The sequence below is a fragment of the Salmo trutta genome, chromosome 16 (genome assembly GCF_901001165.1).
Source record: "Salmo trutta chromosome 16, fSalTru1.1, whole genome shotgun sequence".
Taxonomy (NCBI): Eukaryota; Metazoa; Chordata; class Actinopteri; order Salmoniformes; family Salmonidae; genus Salmo; species Salmo trutta.
The window spans coordinates 57,047,096-57,066,619 of NC_042972.1; the positions used below are offsets into that span (position 1 = coordinate 57,047,096).

A 19,524-nucleotide genomic window follows, 5' to 3' on the forward strand; every position below is an offset into this window, starting at 1 on the left:
ATGTCTGAAATGGGCTGCCTGTGTAAATGCAGCCAAAGAAGATTCAATCAGATCAAGCATTAACCGGATAGCCAACACCCGCATAGCTGATGTTTTGGCAGTGTCGAAGGTGTAACTGTATTGGAGCTGCCAAATTGGTGAGAAGCTGCTCTTGATCATTGTCATTAAGCCACACCGCCCTGCTCGCATTAGACGTTCAGAATGAGAAAGTGTAGGCTATATAGAAATGACGCTTAAATTTGAAATAATGAATGAGGATTTCTATCAACCTAACTGAGGAGTAGATTAGGCCTACAAATCACATTCCACTGTTCGAACTTGTGAACAAGGCTGCATGGGATTGCTCTTAATGCGACTCCGTGCAGCCAATGGCAATGTCCCCTTTAGGTATAATGCCATGAGCTGCTTTTGGATTTGACAGCTCTAACGCAGCTCACCTTTGACACTGCCAAAACAACCGCTATGCTGATGTCTGAAAGCGGATCTGATTGAATAGAGCACTTAATTTGTTCCTCTGGCGTCCTATTTTCATTTGGTCCTTTCTACTATGGGCTCTTGAATTAGGCTATATACTATTGCACACAACCTAGAAATTGAAATGAAGCATCAGGGCACTAGATACATCCTGAAGTGCAGTCATTGACCACAATGAAGATAAATGGGGGAAATGATTTTGCTACACCAGCAAAAGATTGCCAAATATCAAAATTGATTGAATAGCCCCAGGAATTGACCAGCGGTTCTGAAAATCTGAGGATGGGCTTCCCCTTGAGATAGTCATTTCTGTGGGGCTCCCTCTTTGAAGTCTGGTTACTCTCATGGATTTTTCCTATTTAGGGAGTTTTTCCTTTGAACTCCCCAACACTGCTTATTTCCTATGGGATCATCATGGCACTTGCTTTCTCTTTAAAATTCAATGTTGTGATAGGCCAACCATGAACCCAGAATCGGCTGGTATAAAAACAGTATAGTGTGTACCTTGCATTATTTGACAGGATTTTTTATTTTTAGTTGGGGAAGTTGGGGAGAACAGGGCAGTGGGTCATGAGATATGCAGTTGAAGATAAAATAAACAAAAATACAAAACAACAGCTGAAAATAATTTAGTCAGTGAACCTAAAATTAAGAAAATCTGCATAGTTTCCCTGCAGTTAAGTGGCTTACAGTATTATTATATAGATTTTCAACTTCTGAGAACAAGAACCAATCAGCATAAAGTGGCTTGGCTGACCACTCTTCAGAGTTACACTATCAAGCAACTTCAAATGGATAGCTTCAAATAAAAAACAAATCTCTCAATTTAATTCCTACTACTACATAGCCTATATGATACATCTCATACATTATTCACATTAGCATGCATGTAGAAATGTTATGGCCTGGAATTGGGTGAAATAGCCAGCCTATGATTAAACTTTAAAGTGCAACTCCACAACTTTTCAACCTTATATTACCCCCATCTACATATACCCTATATACAAAAATATGTGGACACCCCTTTCAAATTAGTGGATTCAGCATATTTCAGCCACACCTGTTGCTGACAGGTGTATAAAATCAAGCACACAGCCATGCAATCTCCATAAACAGCCATGCAATCTTCATTGTTTTATTTCATTGTAGAGCCCTCAGTCCCGCACAAAATGCCTTAGATGGCTCTTTTGTCCCACCCCACACACATGTGGAAACCTCACCTAGGTTAACTGACGCCTCCAGAGACAACCTCTCTCATCGTCACCCAACGCATAGGTTTACCTCCACTGTACTCACATCCTACCATACCCTTGTCTGTACAGTACATTATGCCTTGAATCTATTCTACCATGCCCAGAAATCTGCTCCTTTAATTCTCTGTTTCGAATGCACTAGACAACCAGTTCTTATAGCCTTTAGCCGTACCCTTGTTCGACTCCTCTGTTCCTCTGGTGATGTAGAGGTTAACCTAGGCCCTGTAGCCCCCAGTACTACACCTACTCCCCAGGCGCTATCATTTGTTCCTAAGTTTGTTTTATTCACTGCTTTAGCAAACTCCACCAACCCTGATGTCCTAGCCGTGTCTGAATCCTGGCTTAGGAAGGCCACCAAAAATTCTGAAATTTCCATCCCAACTACAACATTTTCCGCCAAATTAGAACTGCCAAAGGGGGTAGAGATGCAATCTACTACAGAGATAGTCTGCAGAGTTCTGTCATGCTATCCAGGTGTGTGCCCAAACAGTACGAGCTTCTAATTTTAAAAATCTACCTTTCCAGAAATAAGTCTCTCACTGTTGCCGCTTGTTATAGACCCCCCTCAACCCCCAGCTGTGCCCTGGACACCATATGTGAATTAATCGCCCCCCATTTATCTTCAGAGTTTGTACTGTTAGGTGACCTAAACTGGGATATGCTTAACACCCCGGCCGTCCTACAATCTAAACTAGATGCCCTCAATCTCACACAAATTATAATGGAATATACCAGGTACAACCCTAAATCCGTAAACATGGGCACCCTCATAGATATCATCCTGACCAACCTGCCCTCTAAATACACCTCTGCTGTCTTCAACCAGGATCTCAGCGATCACTCCCTGCGTCCGTTATGGGTCCGCGGTCAAACGACCACCCCTCATCACTGTCAAACACTCCCTAAAACACTTCAGTGAGCAGGCCTTTCTAATCGACCTGGCCCGGGTATCCTGGAAGGATACTGACCTCATTCCGTCAGTAGAGAATGTCTGGTTATTCTTTAAAAGTGCTTTCCTCAAAATCTTAAATAAGCATGCCCCATTCAAAAAAAATGTGAACTAAGAACGGATATAGCCCTTGGTTCACTCCAGACCTGACTGCCCTTGACCAGCACAAAAACATCCTGTGGTGTACTGCATTAGCATCGAATAGCCCCCGCGATATGCAACTTTTCAGGCAAGTTAGGAACCAATATACACAGGCAGTTTGAAAAACAAAGGCTAGCTTTTTCGAACAGAAATTTGCATCCTGTAGCATAAACTACAATAAATTCTGGGACACTGTAAAGTCCATTGAGAATAAGAGCGCCTCCTCCCAGCTGCCCACTGCACTGTGGCTAGGAAACACTGTCACCCCCGATAAATATTTCAAGAAGCATTTTTCTATGACTGACCATGCTTTCACCCCTGATAAATCTACGACAATCGAGAATTTCAATAAGAATTTTTCTATGGCTGGCCATGCTTTCCACCTGGCTACTCCTACCCCGGTCAAATGGCTCTGCACCCCCCACAGCAACTTCCCAAGCCCCCCCCATTTCTCCTTCACCCAAATCCAGATAGCTGATGTTCTGAAAGAGCTGCAAAATCTGGACCCCTACAAATCAGCTGGGCTAGACAATCTGGACCCTCTCTTTCTAAAATTATCCGCAACAATTGTTAAAACCCCTATTACTAGCCTGTTCAACCTCTCTTTCGTATCGTCTGAGATCCCTAAAGATTGGAAAGCTGCCGCGGTCATCCCCCTCTTCAAAGGGGGAGACACCCTAGACCCAAACTGTTACAGGCCTATATCTATCCTACCCTGCCTTTCTAAAGTCTTCGAAAGCCAAGTTAACAAACAGATCACCGACCATTTCGAATCCCACCGTACCTTCTCCGCTATGCAATCTGGTTTCTGAGCTGGTCATGGGTGCACCTCAGCCAAGCTCAAGGTCCGAAACAATATCATAACCACCATCGATAAAAGACAATACTGTGCAGCCGTCTTCATCGACCTGGCCAAGGCTTTCGACTCTGTCAATCACAACATTCTTATCGGCAGACTCAACAGCCTTGGTTTCTCAAATGACTGCGTCGCCTGGTTCAGACTGAGTACAGTGTGTCAAATCGGAGGGCCTGTTATCCGGACCTCTGGCAGTCTCTATGGGGGTGCCACAGGGTTCAATTCTCGGGCCAACTTTTTTCTCTGTATACATCAATGATGTCACCCTTGCTGATCCACCTCTTCGCAGACACCATTCTGTATACTTCTGGCCCTTCTTTGGACATTGTGTTCATTACCAAACCTCCAGACAAGCTTCAATGCCATACAACTCTCCTTCCGTGGCTTCCAACTGCTCTTAAATGCAAGTAAAACTAAGTGCATCCTCCCACCCGACTAGCATCACTACTCTGGATGGTTCTGACTTAGAATATGTGGACAACTACAAATACCTAGGTGTCTGGTTAAACTGCAAACTCTCCTTCCAGACTCACATCAAGCATCTCCAATCCAAAATTAAATCTAGATCCAATTTCGCAACAAAGCATCCTTCACTCATGCTGCCAAACATACACTCGTAAAACTGACTATCCTACCGATCCTTGACTTCGGCGATGTCATTTACAAAATAGCCTCCAACACTCTACTCAGCAAATTGGATGCAGTCTATCAAAGTGCCATCCATTTTGTCACCAAAGCCCCATATACTACCCACCACCGCGACCTGTATGCTCTCGTTGGCTGGCCCTTGGTTCATATTCGTCGCCAAACCCACTGGCTCCAGGTCATCTATAAGTCTTTGCTAGGTAAAGCCCCGTCTTATCTCAGCTCACTGGTCACCATAGCAGCACCCACCCGTAGCACGCGCTCCAGCAGGTATATTTCACTGGTCACCCCCAAAGCCAACTCTCTAAACCTTTCCTTCCAATTCTTTGCTGCCAATGACTGGAACGAATTGCAAAAATCACTGAAGCTGGAGACTCATATCTCCCTCACTAACTTTAAGCATCAGCTGTCAGAGCAGCTTACAGATCATTGCACCGCTACATAGCCCATCTGTAAATAGCCCACCCAACTACCTCATCCCCATGTTATTTTTGTTGTTGTTGCTCCTTTGCACCCCAGTATCTTTACTTGCACATTCATCTTCTGCTCATCTATCACTCCAGTGTTTAATTGCTAAATTGTAATTATTTCACCACTATGGCCTATTTGCCTTACCTCCCTAATCTTACTTCATTTGCACACACTGTATATATACTTTTCTATTGTGTTATTGACTGTACATTTGTTTATTCCATGTGTAACTCGGTGTTGTTTGTGTCGCACTGCTTTGCTTTATCTTTGTTCTCAACTGGCCTACCTTGTTAAATAAAGGTGAAATCAAAAATTTAAAAAGACACATTGGTAGTAGAATGGCCTGTACTGAAGAGCTCTGTGACCAACGTGGCACCGCCATAGGATGCCACCTTTCAAACAAGTCAGTTTCTAAAATTTCTACCCTGCTAGAGCTGCCCTGTGTAAGTGCTGTTATTGTAAAGTGGAAACATTTAGGTGCAACAACAGCACAGCCGCGAAGTGGTAGGCCTCACAAGCTCACAGAACAGGACAGCCGAGTGCTAAAGCGCGTAAAAATCATATGTTCTCTGTTGCACACTCACTACAGAGTTCCAAATTGCCTCTGGAAGCAACGTCAAGAAGAACAAAAACTGTTCACCGGGAGCTTCATGAAATGGGTTTCCATAGCCGAGCAGCCGCACACAAGCCTATGATCACCATGCGCAATGTCAAACGTCGGCTGGAGTGGTGTAAAGCTCGCCACCATTAGACTCTGGAGAAGTGGAAACGCGTTCTATGATTAATCCCGCTTCACCATCTGGTAGTCGGATGAAAGAATCTGGGTTTGGTGGATGCCAGGAGAACACTACCTGCTCGAATGCATAGTGCCAACTGTAAAGTTTGGTGGAGGAGGAATAATGGTCTGGGGTTGTTTTTCATGGTTTTGGCTAGCCCCCTTAATTCCAGTGAAGGGAAATCTTAACGCTACAGCATACAATGACATTCAAGACAATTCTGTGCTTCCAACTTTGTGACAACAGTTTGGGGAAGGCTCTTTCCTGTTTCAGTATGACAATGCCCCTGCGTACAATGCGATGTCCACACAGAAATGGTTTGTCAAGATCAGTGTGGAAGAACTTGACTGGCCTACACAGAGCCCTGATGTCAACCCCATCAAACACCTTTGGAATGGATTGCAACACCAACAGTGAGCCAGGCCTAATCGCCCAACATCATTGCCCGACCTCACTAATGCTCTTGTGGATGAATGGAAGCAAGTCCCTGCAGCAATGTTCCAACATCTAGTGGAAAGCCTTCCCAGAAGATTAATGGCTGTTATAGAAGCAAAGGGGGGACCAAATTCATATTAATGCCCATGATTTTGGAAGGAGGTGTCCACATACCTTTGACCATGTAGGATACGTGCATTTGGGAAATATTGCTGACCCTTTATTGACATATTGAAATTACATGGTGTATAAAGTCATATCTTTATTATTTTGCACCATGAGGTAAGCGTTCCAACATTTCACAGAATTGAAAAAAAGTGCTGCAATCACCAATATACCCAGATGACATTGCTGAAATGTAAAACACTCAGACTAACTTGCGTCACCACTGCAAAAGCACTGATATTCCAAAGATAAATTTACCAAAAAAGATGTTCAAACATTCCGTAATTGAAGCAACAACTGGACAATGGAAAACAACTAGTTTCACAACTGGTATCATCCAATTCAGCCCCCATCAGGGAGGATGAGAGTTTGATTTGTCCCTTGTTTGTTTCCTGAATCCTAATCTGCAAAAAAAATGTCATCTAAAGATTATGCATTACTGATAGAATTGTCAACATGTTAGGTGATACAGGTGGTAATGTTTTAATATGCTCTTAAATTCACAATAATACGGTAACCATCTGTTTCTCTGGTATAGTGTTACTTTCCTCGACTCAATGAAAATACCCATAAAATGTTACGATTTTTAAAAAATGTTACCTTTATTTAAACTAGGCAAGTCAGTTAAGAACAAATTCTTACTTACAATGACGGCCTAAACCGGCCAAACCCGGACGACGCTGGGCCAATTGTGCGCCGCCCTATGGGACTCCCAATCACGGCTGTGTCTGTAGTGACGCCTCTAGCACTAAGATGCAGTGCCTTAGACCGCTGTGCCACTCGGAAGCCCAAGATAACTACGATCTTAAAGGGATAGTTAACCTATAGATGTATTAAAGATAATATAAATAGGTGCTTATATTACAATTTTCATGCTTCATGTCCAAATCATCCTAAAGTATCTAAAAATTGATTGTGTAACTCATAAGTTACTTAAAATGATTTGGACATTAAGTGCGAGGATGCTAATATAGGTACGATAGACTTGCATTGGATTTGTGCCATAAATGCTAAAAAGTTAGCATTTGAAACAGTTGCCAGGTAAACAAAAACGATGCATGGATTGCTGTCCTACCTCGTCCATAGAATGCTTACAGAGTAAGTCTAAGTAAACCAATGTAATTTTGTAATTTGGGTGAACTATATCTTCAACTACAACAGTAGTTGATCGTGAAAATCTCTTATGCTAGTGGAAATGCATACAAATGCATTGTCCTTGTGAAACAATGGTTGAATGTTATATTTTCAGTTTCATGCAGTGATTGCATGATGTATATGAAGGCTAAATATGCACTGCATTGACTGTGCTTCCTCTGTAGTAGTCAAAGCAATACTCCATCTTGAGTGGATTTAAGTTAAACAGGCAAGGAAATAGATTGGAAAACCTGCTTCTGTGAGTGAATACAGGCACTTCAGGCATGTACACCAGGTCAGCGTAGGGTCCTTCACATCCACAGGCAACCATCCAAATCACAAGCTCATTTCTTCTTTTGCACTTCCAGCAGTAAATTCTGTCCGGCTGTGTTCTTTGGCTCAACTTTCAGCAAGCTGTTTAGATCTTCAATGCAAGCTTTGTAGTCCTGAACGGCAAAATGAACACATCAAACAAAATGCAAAAACTCCTCACAATGTACTAACAATTTTTTGTTCATCAGAAAGGCTCTCACTTTTAGCTCCTTGTGTGCCTGTGCTCGTCTGTACAGGGCCTTGATATTAGCGGGGTCGAGTCGCAGGGCCTCTTCACAATCTTGCACTGCCTCCTTGTACATCTTCACAGAGAGGTAGCAAAGTGCCCTATATAGTACAAAAGGCACAAATTAGTTCCATATAGGAATTATGCACATCCATTGTACAACAGGAGCTGGGCAATAACATTTCACAGAACTATATAACAATGCAAAGTAGGGAATACCACTCCCAAGGCTTTGTTGGCATTTGTCTACACACCAGATAGACATTATTAGTCTCACCTATTTGTGTAGGTTGTGATTTCTGAGGAACTGTGTTTGAGGCTCTGAGTGTATTTCTCTATGGCTTTCTTGTACTCTCCTTTTTTCACCTGCGCATTGCCTTCCTCTTTCAGGGTTAGGGCTTTTTTAATAGAATCCTCTCCTGGGACTGAAATAAAAAATGATACATCTTATTATTTACTGTACATCTGTTACAGGTTGTACAAATATGAGAATCCAATAGTAATAGCCAAATTATTAACAGCATTTTGTGTTTCTACTCATATTTGAGAGACTGAATCCTATGAAAGACCAACCAGATTTCTCATTTTCTCTGGTGCCATTGTGTTGCGTTGTTCGTTGGCTTGTTGCCAGAGACAATTTTTCTTTGACGGCCATCGGAACAGTGGGAATAAGTGGGAGCTTCTCTCGCCATGAGAGTCCATCCACCTCTGTCAGACACTTTGTCATTCTAGAAGGAAAGAGGGTTAACAAGTTGTACATTCCACTATCTTGATTATGTCCCCTATATATGACAGAAGTTCTCAGAAGTTAAAGGACTTGAAAGGCTTTTTGTAAGTGAAAATGGATTTGTGCAACATGTTATACCTGTTGGTACCATCATGGGCTGCAGGTATGTTACAGTCGATCTGTAAGGCCGTCTTGTAGTCCACATAGGCTAATCTGTATTTCTCCAATGCTTCATACGCTGCAGCCCGGCGAAGGAGAGGCTTGATGCCAAACGGAACTAGGTCAAGAGATCTATAAAATAAAACATTTTTAGTTAGCAGTGTTGTTGCAGTAGTATGGACAAAGAAGCCGGAGAACCTATACAACAGACGAAGTAATGTGCTACTTGAGTATATTGGAAAAAGATTATCGTGATATGTTTTAGGTATGAGTGTTTCTGCAGTAGTATGGACTAGAGGTCGGAATGGCCGATTTCAAGTTTTCATAACAATCGGAAATCGGTATTTTTGGACACCAATTTTGGCTTTTTTTATTTATTTGTATTTGACGCCTTTAACTAGGCAAATCAGTTAAGAACACATTCTTATTTTCAATGACGGCCTAGGAACGGTGGTTTAACTGCCTTGTTCAGGGGCAGAACGACAGATTTTTACCTTGTCAGCTCGGGGATTCGTTTTTGCAACCTTCCGGTTACTAGTCAAACGCTCTAACCACCTGCCTTACATTGCACTCCACGAGGAGCCTGCGTGGCAGGCTGGCTACCTGTTATGCGAGGGCAGCAAGAAGCCTCTGTAAGTTGCTAGCTAGCATTAAACTTATCTTATAAAAAACAATCAATCTTAACATAATCACTAGTTAACTACACATGGTTGATGATATTACTAGTTTATCTAGCGTGTCCTGTGTTGCATATAATCGATGCGGTGCCTGTTAATTTCTCATCGAATCACAGCCTACTTCGCCAAACGGGTGATGATTTAGCACTGTCGTTGCACCAAACCTAACCATAAACATCAATGCCTTTCTTTAAAATCAATACACAAGTATATATTTTTAAACCTGCATATTTAGTTAATATTGCCTGCTAACATGAATTTCTTATAACTAGGGGAGTTGTGTCACTTCTCTTGCTTTCTGTGCAAGCAGTCAGGCTATATGCAGCAGTTTGGGCTGCTTGGCTCGTTGCGAGCTGTGTGAAGTCCATTTATTCCTAACAAAGACCGTAATTAATTTGCCAGAATTGTACATAATTATGACATAACATTGACGGTTGTGCAATGTAATAGCAATATTTAGACTTAGGGATGCTACCCGTTAGATAAAATACGTAACGGTTCCGTATTTCACTGAAAGAATAAACATTTTGGTTTCGAAATGATCGTTTCTGGATTCGACCATATTAATGAACAACGGCTCGTATTTCTGTGTGTTATTATGTTATAATTAGGTCTATGATTTGATATTTGATAGAGCAGTCTGACTGAGCGATGGTAGGCAGCAGCACGCTCGTAAGCATTCATTCAAACAGCACTTTCGTGCGTTTGCCAGCAGCTGTTCGCTGTGCTTCAAGCATTGAGCTGTTTATGACTTCAAGCCTATCAACTCCCGAGATTAGGCTGGTGTAACCGATGTGAAATGGCTAGCTAGTTAGCGGGGTACGTGCTAATAGCGTTTCAATCGGTGACGCAACTCGCTCTGAGACTTGGAGTAGTTGTTCCCCTTGCTCTGCAAGGGCCGCGGCTTTTGTGGAGCGATGGGTAACGATGCTTCGAGGGTGGCTGTTGTCGATGTGTTCCTGGTTCGAGCCTAGGTAGGGGCGAGGAGAGGGACGGAAGCTATACTGTTACACTGGCAATACTAAAGTGCCTATAAGAACATCCAATAGTCAAAGGTATATGAAATACAAATGGTATAGAGAGAAATAGTCCTATAATTCCTATAATAACTACAACCTAAAACTTCTTACCTGGGAATATTGAAGACTCATGTTAAAAGGAACCACCAGCTTTCATATGTTCTCATGTTCTGAGCAAGGAACTTAAACGTTAGCTTTTTTACATGGCACATATTGCACTTTTACTTTCTTCTCCAACACTTTGTTTTTGAATTATTTAAACCAAATTGAACGTGTTCCATTATTTATTTGAGGCTAAATTGATTTTATTGATGTATTATATTAAGTTAAAATAAGTGTTCATTCAGTATTGTTGTAATTGTCATTATGACAAATAAATAAAAATTGGCCGATTAATCGGTATGGGCTTTCTTTGGGCCTCCAATAATCGGTATCGGCGCTGAAAAACCATAATCGGTCGACCTCTAGTATGGACAAGGAAAGACAGAACAGAACCTAAGCAACACTGGACAGTTTCAAAGTAATGAGTTACAGTAAATTGGGAAAATGTTATGTTGATAAGTTTTAGGGTAGGAGTGTTACTGCAGTAGTATGGACAAAGAAAGACAATCTAAGCAACACCGGACAAAGTAATGAGCTACAGTATATTGGGAAAAGATGATGTTGATATTCTAACGACCCTGGGTTTATAAGCGCTGCCAGTTTCATTCCAATATGGCTTAGGTAGGAGTGTTACTGCAGCAGTATGAACCAACTGTAGAGCCGAAGAAATAGGCCTTCATGGCCTACGACAAAACATAATGTCCACAATGTAGGCTACTTACACTGTACAGTCCTTCACACAGTCCCAACAATTTCCATCCTTCAGATAACTGGCTGCACGGTTAGAATACAGGATACTAAGATCCTCTGGATTCTTCTTTCCTGTAAATGTATTTACAGTGTTAACAATGTATCAGAACATCGAAAGCTTGTTCTGGTTTTAGAAAACTTCAATGACACACAATATAAAACACATGTATATGGTGTTAGGTGACGCGACAAACAATGGACGCTATGCGAGAATTGTACCAAAAGAAACGCAATAAACACATATTTTCAATAATGTGGTCGTCAAAATACAAAATAAATAACTTAAACGTTCATGTGGCAGTTGTTACCAATGTCTAAAAATCCCAATACTGTTCGTTATCATATTTATGCGATATGAGCCCAAATGTAAAGTCCCGTGCTAAAGAACGTTCAAATCCGTGGGACAGCCCTTTATGTGAAACCCACGAATTCTGTGTATTTATATTTGCGATGGGTATTCCTCAACACATCAGAGCAAGCTCAATAGGGGAAAGTTGGGGGTGTTTCACTGTCATCAGACCTCTTTTGTCTGAAATATATGGTGAAATGTTTTTCCTTCGCTTCTGTCATTGATGTTTTCAGAGACACGAAAAAAACATCACGTTACAAAGTAGAGTTTCGTAGCTAATGTTTATGTATAGGTCGTCAGGGATTGGTCCTAATTCACTTGTCGCCACTACCATTTCAATGATGAGCGCTAGCTTGTTAGCTGTGGGATATGGAACGTGTTTTGTGGGAGTGTCTGACACAGTTCGTGGTAGTGGGAGTGCCTGTTCGCTGAGGCAACGAGCTGGGCGTGCAGCAGCACTGCGAGGCATTGACTGTATTTTGCCAGCTGCGAATTTTGTGATTGATGGTTTTATTATTTCAAGTAAAAACTACCAGAAATCAGTGGCTGCAGCCCTACAATCGATAAAAACATTGCTAAATAGCAGTTAATTGAACATGTGTCCCATCTATCTTTCTGTGCAGCTGGCTAGCTCCAGCCACCCAGGTCATAGACTGTTCTCTCTGCTACTGCACGGCAAGCGGTACCGATGCACCAAGTCTGGAGCCAACAGGACACTGAACAGTTTCTACCCTCAATCCATAAACTGGCTAGATGCACAGAAAGATACAAAGATGAATGGGCTATATTTGTTATCTTTTTTCTTTTCTTACAGATTCGTTAGCATATTAAATATCTAATTTGCATAAGATAGTATATAAAGTTGTATTCCAATTTCATAAATTGTTAATCTCTCAGTTTTGCATAAAGTCTTGTTAATAATATGACTAGGCTACCTTCAATTATTGGGCTTAAATGATGTATTCCGTAATGCTTCATTTCAAATCGTTATTTGTCACATGCTTAGTAAACAACAGGTGTAGACTAGTAGTGAAATGCTTCCCAACAATGCAGAGAGAAATAATAGAAAAGTAAAATGTAATAATAAAAGTAATAAATAATTCATAAATAAAGAACTTGTGTGTGTATATATACACACATACTAGGGTACCGAGTCAATGTGCAGGGGTATTAGGTAATTGAGGTAGATATGCAAATATAACAAGGAAAAAATTTACGGATAATGAACAGTAGCAGCAGCGTATGTGATGAGACAAAAAAGTCAGTGCAAAAAGGATCAATTTATTTATTTAACTAACTATTTAGCAGTCTTATGGCTTGGGGGTAGAAGCTGTTCAGGGTCCTGTTGGTTCCAGACTTTGTGCATCGCTTGCCTTGTAGTAGCAGAGAGAACAGTCTATGACTTGGGTGGCTGGAGTCTGACCATTTTTAGGGCCTTCCTCTGACACCGCCTGGTATAGAGGTCCTGGGTGGCAGGGAGCTCGGCCCACAGTGATGTACTGGGCTATACCCACTACCCTCTGTACCACCTTGCAGTCACCAAGCGGTGATTCAGCCAGTCAAGATGCTCTTATTAAATATGTAAATAAAAACCTTTACCATTACAAATGTAGACAGGACAAAGAATAGACGCCAAACCAATTATAATTTTAAAAGCTTGTTTCTCTAAAATTTCATCCACAAATTTGTTTACATTTCTCCCTTGCCAAGATAATCCATCCACCTGACAGGTGTGGCACATCAAGAAGCTGATTAAACAGAATCATCATTACACAGGTGCACATTGTGCGGGGAAAAATAAAAGGCCACTAAAATGTGCAGTTGTGTCACACAACACAATACCACAGATGTCTCAAGTTGAGGGAGTGTGCAAATTGGCATGCTGACTGCCGGAATGTCCACCAGAGCTGTTGCCAAATAATTGAATGTTATTTCTACCATGGCAGTACATCCAACCAGCCTCACAAACGCAGACCACGTAAAACCACTCCAGCCCAGGACCTCCACATCCGGCTTCATCACATGCGGGATCGTCTGAGACCAGCCACGCGGGCAGCTGTGGGTTTGCAAAACCGAAGATTTTCTGCACAAACTGTCAGAAACCGTCTCAGGGAAGCTCATCTACATGCTCCTTGTCCTCACCAGGGTCTTAACCTTACTGCAGTTCGCCGTCGTAACCGACTTCAGTGGGAAAATGCTCACCTTCGATGGCCAATGGTACGCTGGAGAAGTGTGCTTTTCATGGATGAATCCCGGTTTCAACTGTACCGGGCAGATGGCAGACAGCACGTATGGCGTCGTGTGGGTGAGCGGTTCGCTGATGTCAACGTTGCGAACAGAGTGCTCCATGGTGGCGGTGGGGTTATGGTATCGGGAGGCATAAGCTACGAACAACGAACACAGTAGCATTTTATCGATGGAAATTTGAATGCTGAGACACTGTGATGAGATCATGATGCCCATTGTCGTGCCATTCATCCGCCGCCATCACCTCCTGTTTCAGCATGATAATGCATGGCCCCATGTCGCAAGGATCGGTACACAATTCCCGGAAGCTGAAAACGTCCCAGTTATTCCATGGCCTGCATACTCCTCAGACATGTCACCCATTGAGCATGTTTGGGATGCTCTTGATCAACAGCGTGTTCCAGTTCCCATTAATAACCAGCAACTTCACACTGGGATTGTGGACTGGGATTCCACAAACCACAATAGCCTAATCACCTGCTCATCGAACATCTCATTCCAAAATCATGGGCATTAATATGGAGTTGGTCCCCCGTTTCCACTAGATGTTGGAACATTGCTGCGGGGACTTGCTTCCATTCAGCCACAAGAGCATTAGTGAGGCCGGGCACCGATGTCGGGCGATTAGGCCTGGCTCGCAGTCGGCGTTCCAATTTATCCCAAAGGTGTTCAATAGGGTTGAGGTCAGGGCTCTGCAGGCCAGTCAAGTTCTTCCACACCGATCTCAACAAACCATTTCTGTCTGGACCTTGCTTTGTGCATAAGGGTATTGTCATTCTGAAACAGGAAAGGGCATTCCCCAAACTGTTGCCACAATGTTGGAAGCACAGAATTGTATGCACTGTATGCATTTAAGATTCCCCTTCACTGGAACTAAAGGGCCTAGCTCAAACCATGAAAAACAGCCCCAGACCATTATTCCTCTTCCAACACAGTTGGCACTATGCATTCGGGGCAGGTAGCATTCTCCTGGCATCTGCCAAACCCAGATTCGTGAAGCGAAGAACGCGTTTCCACTTCTCCAGAGTCCAATGGCGGCGAGCTTTACACCACTCCAGCCGATGCTTGGCATTGCGCATGATGATCTTAGGCTTGTGTGCGGCTGATCAGCCAGGGAAACCATTTCATGAAGCTCCCGACGAACAGTTCTTGTGCTGACGTTGCTTCCCGAAGACAGACTTAAAAAAAAAAACTACACACTTCAGCAATCCCGTTCTGTCAGCTTGCATGGCGGTGTGCTCGATTTTATACACCTGTCTGCAAGGGGTGTGGCTGAACTAGCCAAATCCAGTAATTTGAAGGGGTGTCCACATACTTTGTATACAGTACATTGGGAAAGTATTCAGACTGACTTTTTCCACATTTTGTTACGTTAGTCTTATTATGATTAAATAAAACATTTCTCAATCTACACACAATACCCCATAATGAGAAAGCGAAAAACTGGTTTTTAGAAATGTTAGGAAATTTATTACAAATAATAAACAGAAATACCTTATTTACCTAAGTATTAAGAGCCTTTGCTATGACTCGAAATTGAGCTCAGGTGCCACTCTGGTACACTCAATTGATTGGACATGATATGGAAAGGCACACACGTCTGTATAAGGTCCCACAGTGCATGTCAGAGCAAAAACCAAGCCATGAGGTCAAAGGAATTGTCAGTAGAGCTCCGAGTCAGGATTGTGACGAGGCACAGATCTGGAGAAGGGTAACCACCAAGACTCTTCCTAGAGCTGACCGCCCTGCCAAACTGAGCAATCAGGGGAGAAGGGCCTTGGTCAGGGAGGTGACCAAGAACCCAATGGTCACTCTGACAGAGCTCCAGAGTTCCACTGTGGAGATGGGAGGACCTTCCAGAAGGACAACCATCTCTGCAGCACTCCACCAATCATGCCTTTATGGTAGAGTGGCCAGACAGAAACCACTCTTCAGTAAAAGGCACGACAGCCCGCTTGGAGTTTGCCAAAAAGCACCTAAAGGACTCTCCGACAATGAGAAACAAGATTCTCGGGTCTGATGAAACCAATATTGAACTCAATGCCAAGTGTCACGTCTGGAGGAAACCTGGCACCATTTCTACTTTGAGGCATGGTAGTGGTAGCACCATGCTGTGGGGATGTTTTTCAGCGGCAGGGACTAGGAGACTAGTCAGGATTGAGGGAAAGATGAACGGAGCCAAGTACAGAGGGATCCTTGATGAAAACCTGCTCCAGAGTGCTCAGGACCTCAGACTGGGGTGAAGGTTCACCTTACAACAGGATAACAACCCTAACCACACAGCCAAGACAATGCAGTAGTGGCCCAATGCCTTGAGTGGCCCAGCCAGAGCCTGGACTTGAACCTGATCGAACATCTCTGGGGAGACCTATAAATAGCTGTGCAGCGACGCTACCCATCCAACCTGACAGAGCTTGAGAGGATCTGCAGAGAAGAATGGGAGAAACTCCCCAAATACAGTTGTGCCAAGCTTGTAGCATCATACCCAAGAAGACTCAAGGCTGTAATCGCTGACAAACGTGCTTCAACAAAGTACTGAGTATAGGGTCTGAATACTTAGGTAAATGTGATATCAGTTTATTTTTAATACATTTGCAAACATTTCTAAAAACCTGTTTTTACTTTGTCATTATGGGGTCTTGTGTGTAGATTGATGAGCGGGGAAATTTTAGGATAAGCCTATAACTTAACAAAATGTCTGGGAGTCTTTCCGAATGCACTGTATATAGAGTATACATTCATCAAAATGGCTATTGATGCCAAAAAGGCTATAAGACCATCTTGAATGTCCTTTTCTTTTAAAAACTTTGAAAGCTTTCAACTTTCCAGCTGAAATAATAAATGTGCTGATGCAAAAATATACACAAATAATACATTATCTGATTAAATTGCTTAAGAAAGGGGCACTGGCAACTGAATCTCTTGCAGAAAGAATTAGAAAGGACCCAAGCGTAACAAGTATCAGTATTGGCAAACATTAATATAAACTAAACGCATTTGCAGATTATGTCCTGCTATACCTAACCAATATTGAAAACAATGCCCCCTTGCTAAAATTATTTTCAGAATACTAATAAAATTCACCTGGGGGAAAAACAAAATAATGTCAATAGGAAGACTAATGATCTACAGCAATCTATTAAGTTGACCACAAACAATATCAAATACTTAGGATGCTTATTAGTGCCCACAAACAACAAATATACGCTAAGTGTAAAAAACATTAAACAAGTGCTCTTTCCATGACAGACTGACCAGGTGAATCGGGTGAAAGCTATGATCCCTTATTGATGTCACTTGTTAAATCCACTTCAAATCAGTGTAGATGAAGGGGAGGCGACAGTTTAAAGAAGGATTTTTAAACCTTGAGATATGGATTGTGTGTGTGCCATTCAGAGGATGAATGGGCAAGACAAAAGATTGAAGTACTTTTGACGGGGTATGGTAGTAGGTTTCAGGCACACCGGTTCGAGCGTATCAAAAACTGCAACGCTGCTGGACTTTTCACACTCAACAGTTTCCCATGTGTATCAAGAATGACCCAACATGCAAAGGACATCCAGCCAACTTGACACAACTGTGGGAAGCATTGGGAGTGAACATGGGCCAGCATTCCTATGTAACTCTTTTGACACCTTGTAGAGTCTATGCCCTGACGAATTGAGGCTGTTCTGAGGGCAAAAGGGGGTGCAACTCAATATTAGTAAGGTGTTTCCAAGGTTTTGTACACAGCGTATAAAGATAACTTTATCCCATTACTCAACAATATGAAAGCAGATCTAATTAAATGGAACAATCTTCCCAGAAATCTTACAGATAGAATAAACCTCTTCAGAACGTCATGGCTCCCAAAGTTTTTATAATAATTCTCAGTAATACCAAGATATTCTTTTATAAAGTATACTGAAAGTATACTCTGGTCATAAGACTTTATATGGGCAAATAAAACTGAAAAAAAGGAAAGTTTTACATCAAGTCTGAGGGTGTTTTTTTACCTTCCAGACTTGGAATTGTATGAACTCTCGTCAGTGACCGAGAAACAAAATGGTGCATGTGAAGGAGGGTGATGCGAAATCTTGAGATGGGGGTGAGAGCAGGTGGGTCTGGGAAGGTGAGGTCGTTGTCATTTGTATGTTTTGCATTGTTAAAAAATAAATTAGAAAAAAGCTCTCAATGGCACAGCTGGATAACTTTTTGAGGATCTGAGGGCCCATACCAAATCTTTTCATCCTCCTGAGGGGGAAGAGCCGGTCCTATCCTCTTAATGACCATTGTGTGTGGACCATGATAGATCCTTAGTGATTTGTATATTAAGTGCCTCATTTGCATAATAACATTTCAATTTAATACATTTCACTTTCATCTGAATCCTCTGTGTTCTACATCAGCCCATAAAATGGCATAACAATATGAACAAACCTATCTTGAAAGATTGGACAAAATGTGTTGAATTTAAGAATCCAGGTGTCTTGGTGCCATTATTGACTAGGGATTAACTTTGACCCGTCCACTGCCTTCTTGACCTTTTCCGTTAACTTGAAAATAAGATTTTAACAATGGTAAATCCTATCCTCATGAAAGTGTTATGTGTTTCTGAGAAGCTTCTCTATAACATGGAATACAAAGTATAACACCAGAACCAACGTTTAATGTAGTCCCCTACCATGTAGCCTGGTCACAGAAAACACTACTAGAACATTAAGCCATTGCTGCCTACCTGACTTCTCCACTTCTTTGATAGCCTGGCTGTAACTAGAAGTAGCCTCCCCATACTGTCCAGTTTTAAAGAATTCGTTGCCTGCTTGTTTCAACTCTGTCCAAGACTGGGAACGACGCTTCTGTGACATCTTTGTTTTGCTGTAACACATGACAGAAACATTTGCTGTAACACATGACAGAAACAGTTACAAGATAACGTTCGTTGGCTAACGTTAGCTTTACGTTTGGCTAGCAAGCAAGCTAAATTTTACAGCAAACAAAAGTTCTTGTTCATAGCTACTAAATTTAGCCAGCCAACTAACGTTAGCTTCTACATACTTCCCTTGAATAATCTGGCCAGCATAATTTTAGCTAATTCCTTAAAAAAAACAGTAGCTAACTAGCATAGTATTAGTGCATCCAGCTAGGTCTCAATTTACCTAGTGACTGAATTAATATTTATATCTGGGCAAGCCGGTAGTGTAACTAGCTATAATTTACTGTACTCGTCCACAAATCGCCTAACTAATAATGTTAGCTAGTAAACCCAAGATCTTAAACAAATTAGCTATAGAGGTATAATACATGTATCGCTTACTAGCTATTCACGAGCATCGATCAGCGGGTTTTCAGAATCACGTTAACTTCTGTTATTGGCAAGACCGCTGTGATTGAAAAAGACAAGAACAAATAAGTACTTCCGTGTCACGGATTTGTGGAATCATTCAGAGTAAAAGTTCCGTCCTGTATGCTTTGTAAATTAGTAATGAAAATGTGCACAACTATCGACATATATACTAATTTATACTAATTATCATACAAATGATAATTAACAGTATTTCCATATTATGTTATGTAATTTATTTTTTTATGTATATTTTTTCCAAGCCTAAATGGTCAACAATGTTTGTGTGTGTGTACTTCTATCACTTATTGCA

General features: G+C 41.8%; 1 protein-coding gene across 1 annotated transcript; it reads right to left on the minus strand.

The window, feature by feature from the left end:
- Positions 1-7,145: 7,145 nt before the first annotated feature.
- Positions 7,146-19,264, minus strand: LOC115151090 (mitochondrial import receptor subunit TOM34). The gene is made up of 8 exons (XM_029695070.1): positions 19,185-19,264; positions 18,606-18,745; positions 11,265-11,364; positions 8,724-8,876; positions 8,432-8,586; positions 8,136-8,283; positions 7,833-7,959; positions 7,146-7,745 (listed from the first exon to the last, which is right to left on the minus strand). Exons 1-8 carry the CDS (start codon positions 19,199-19,201, stop codon positions 7,644-7,646), a joined length of 942 nt encoding a protein of 313 aa, XP_029550930.1. The 5' UTR covers positions 19,202-19,264; the 3' UTR covers positions 7,146-7,643.
- Between the last annotated feature and the right edge of the window lie 260 nt (positions 19,265-19,524).

Coding starts and splice junctions, on each gene's coding strand:
- LOC115151090 (XM_029695070.1), bottom strand. Junction 8,877..11,264: donor TGTGTGAAGGACTGTACAGT/GTAAGTAGCCTA, acceptor TTTATTTTATAG/ATCTCTTGACCTAGTTCCGT. Junction 8,587..8,723: donor GCCCATGATGGTACCAACAG/GTATAACATGTT, acceptor CTTTCCTTCTAG/AATGACAAAGTGTCTGACAG.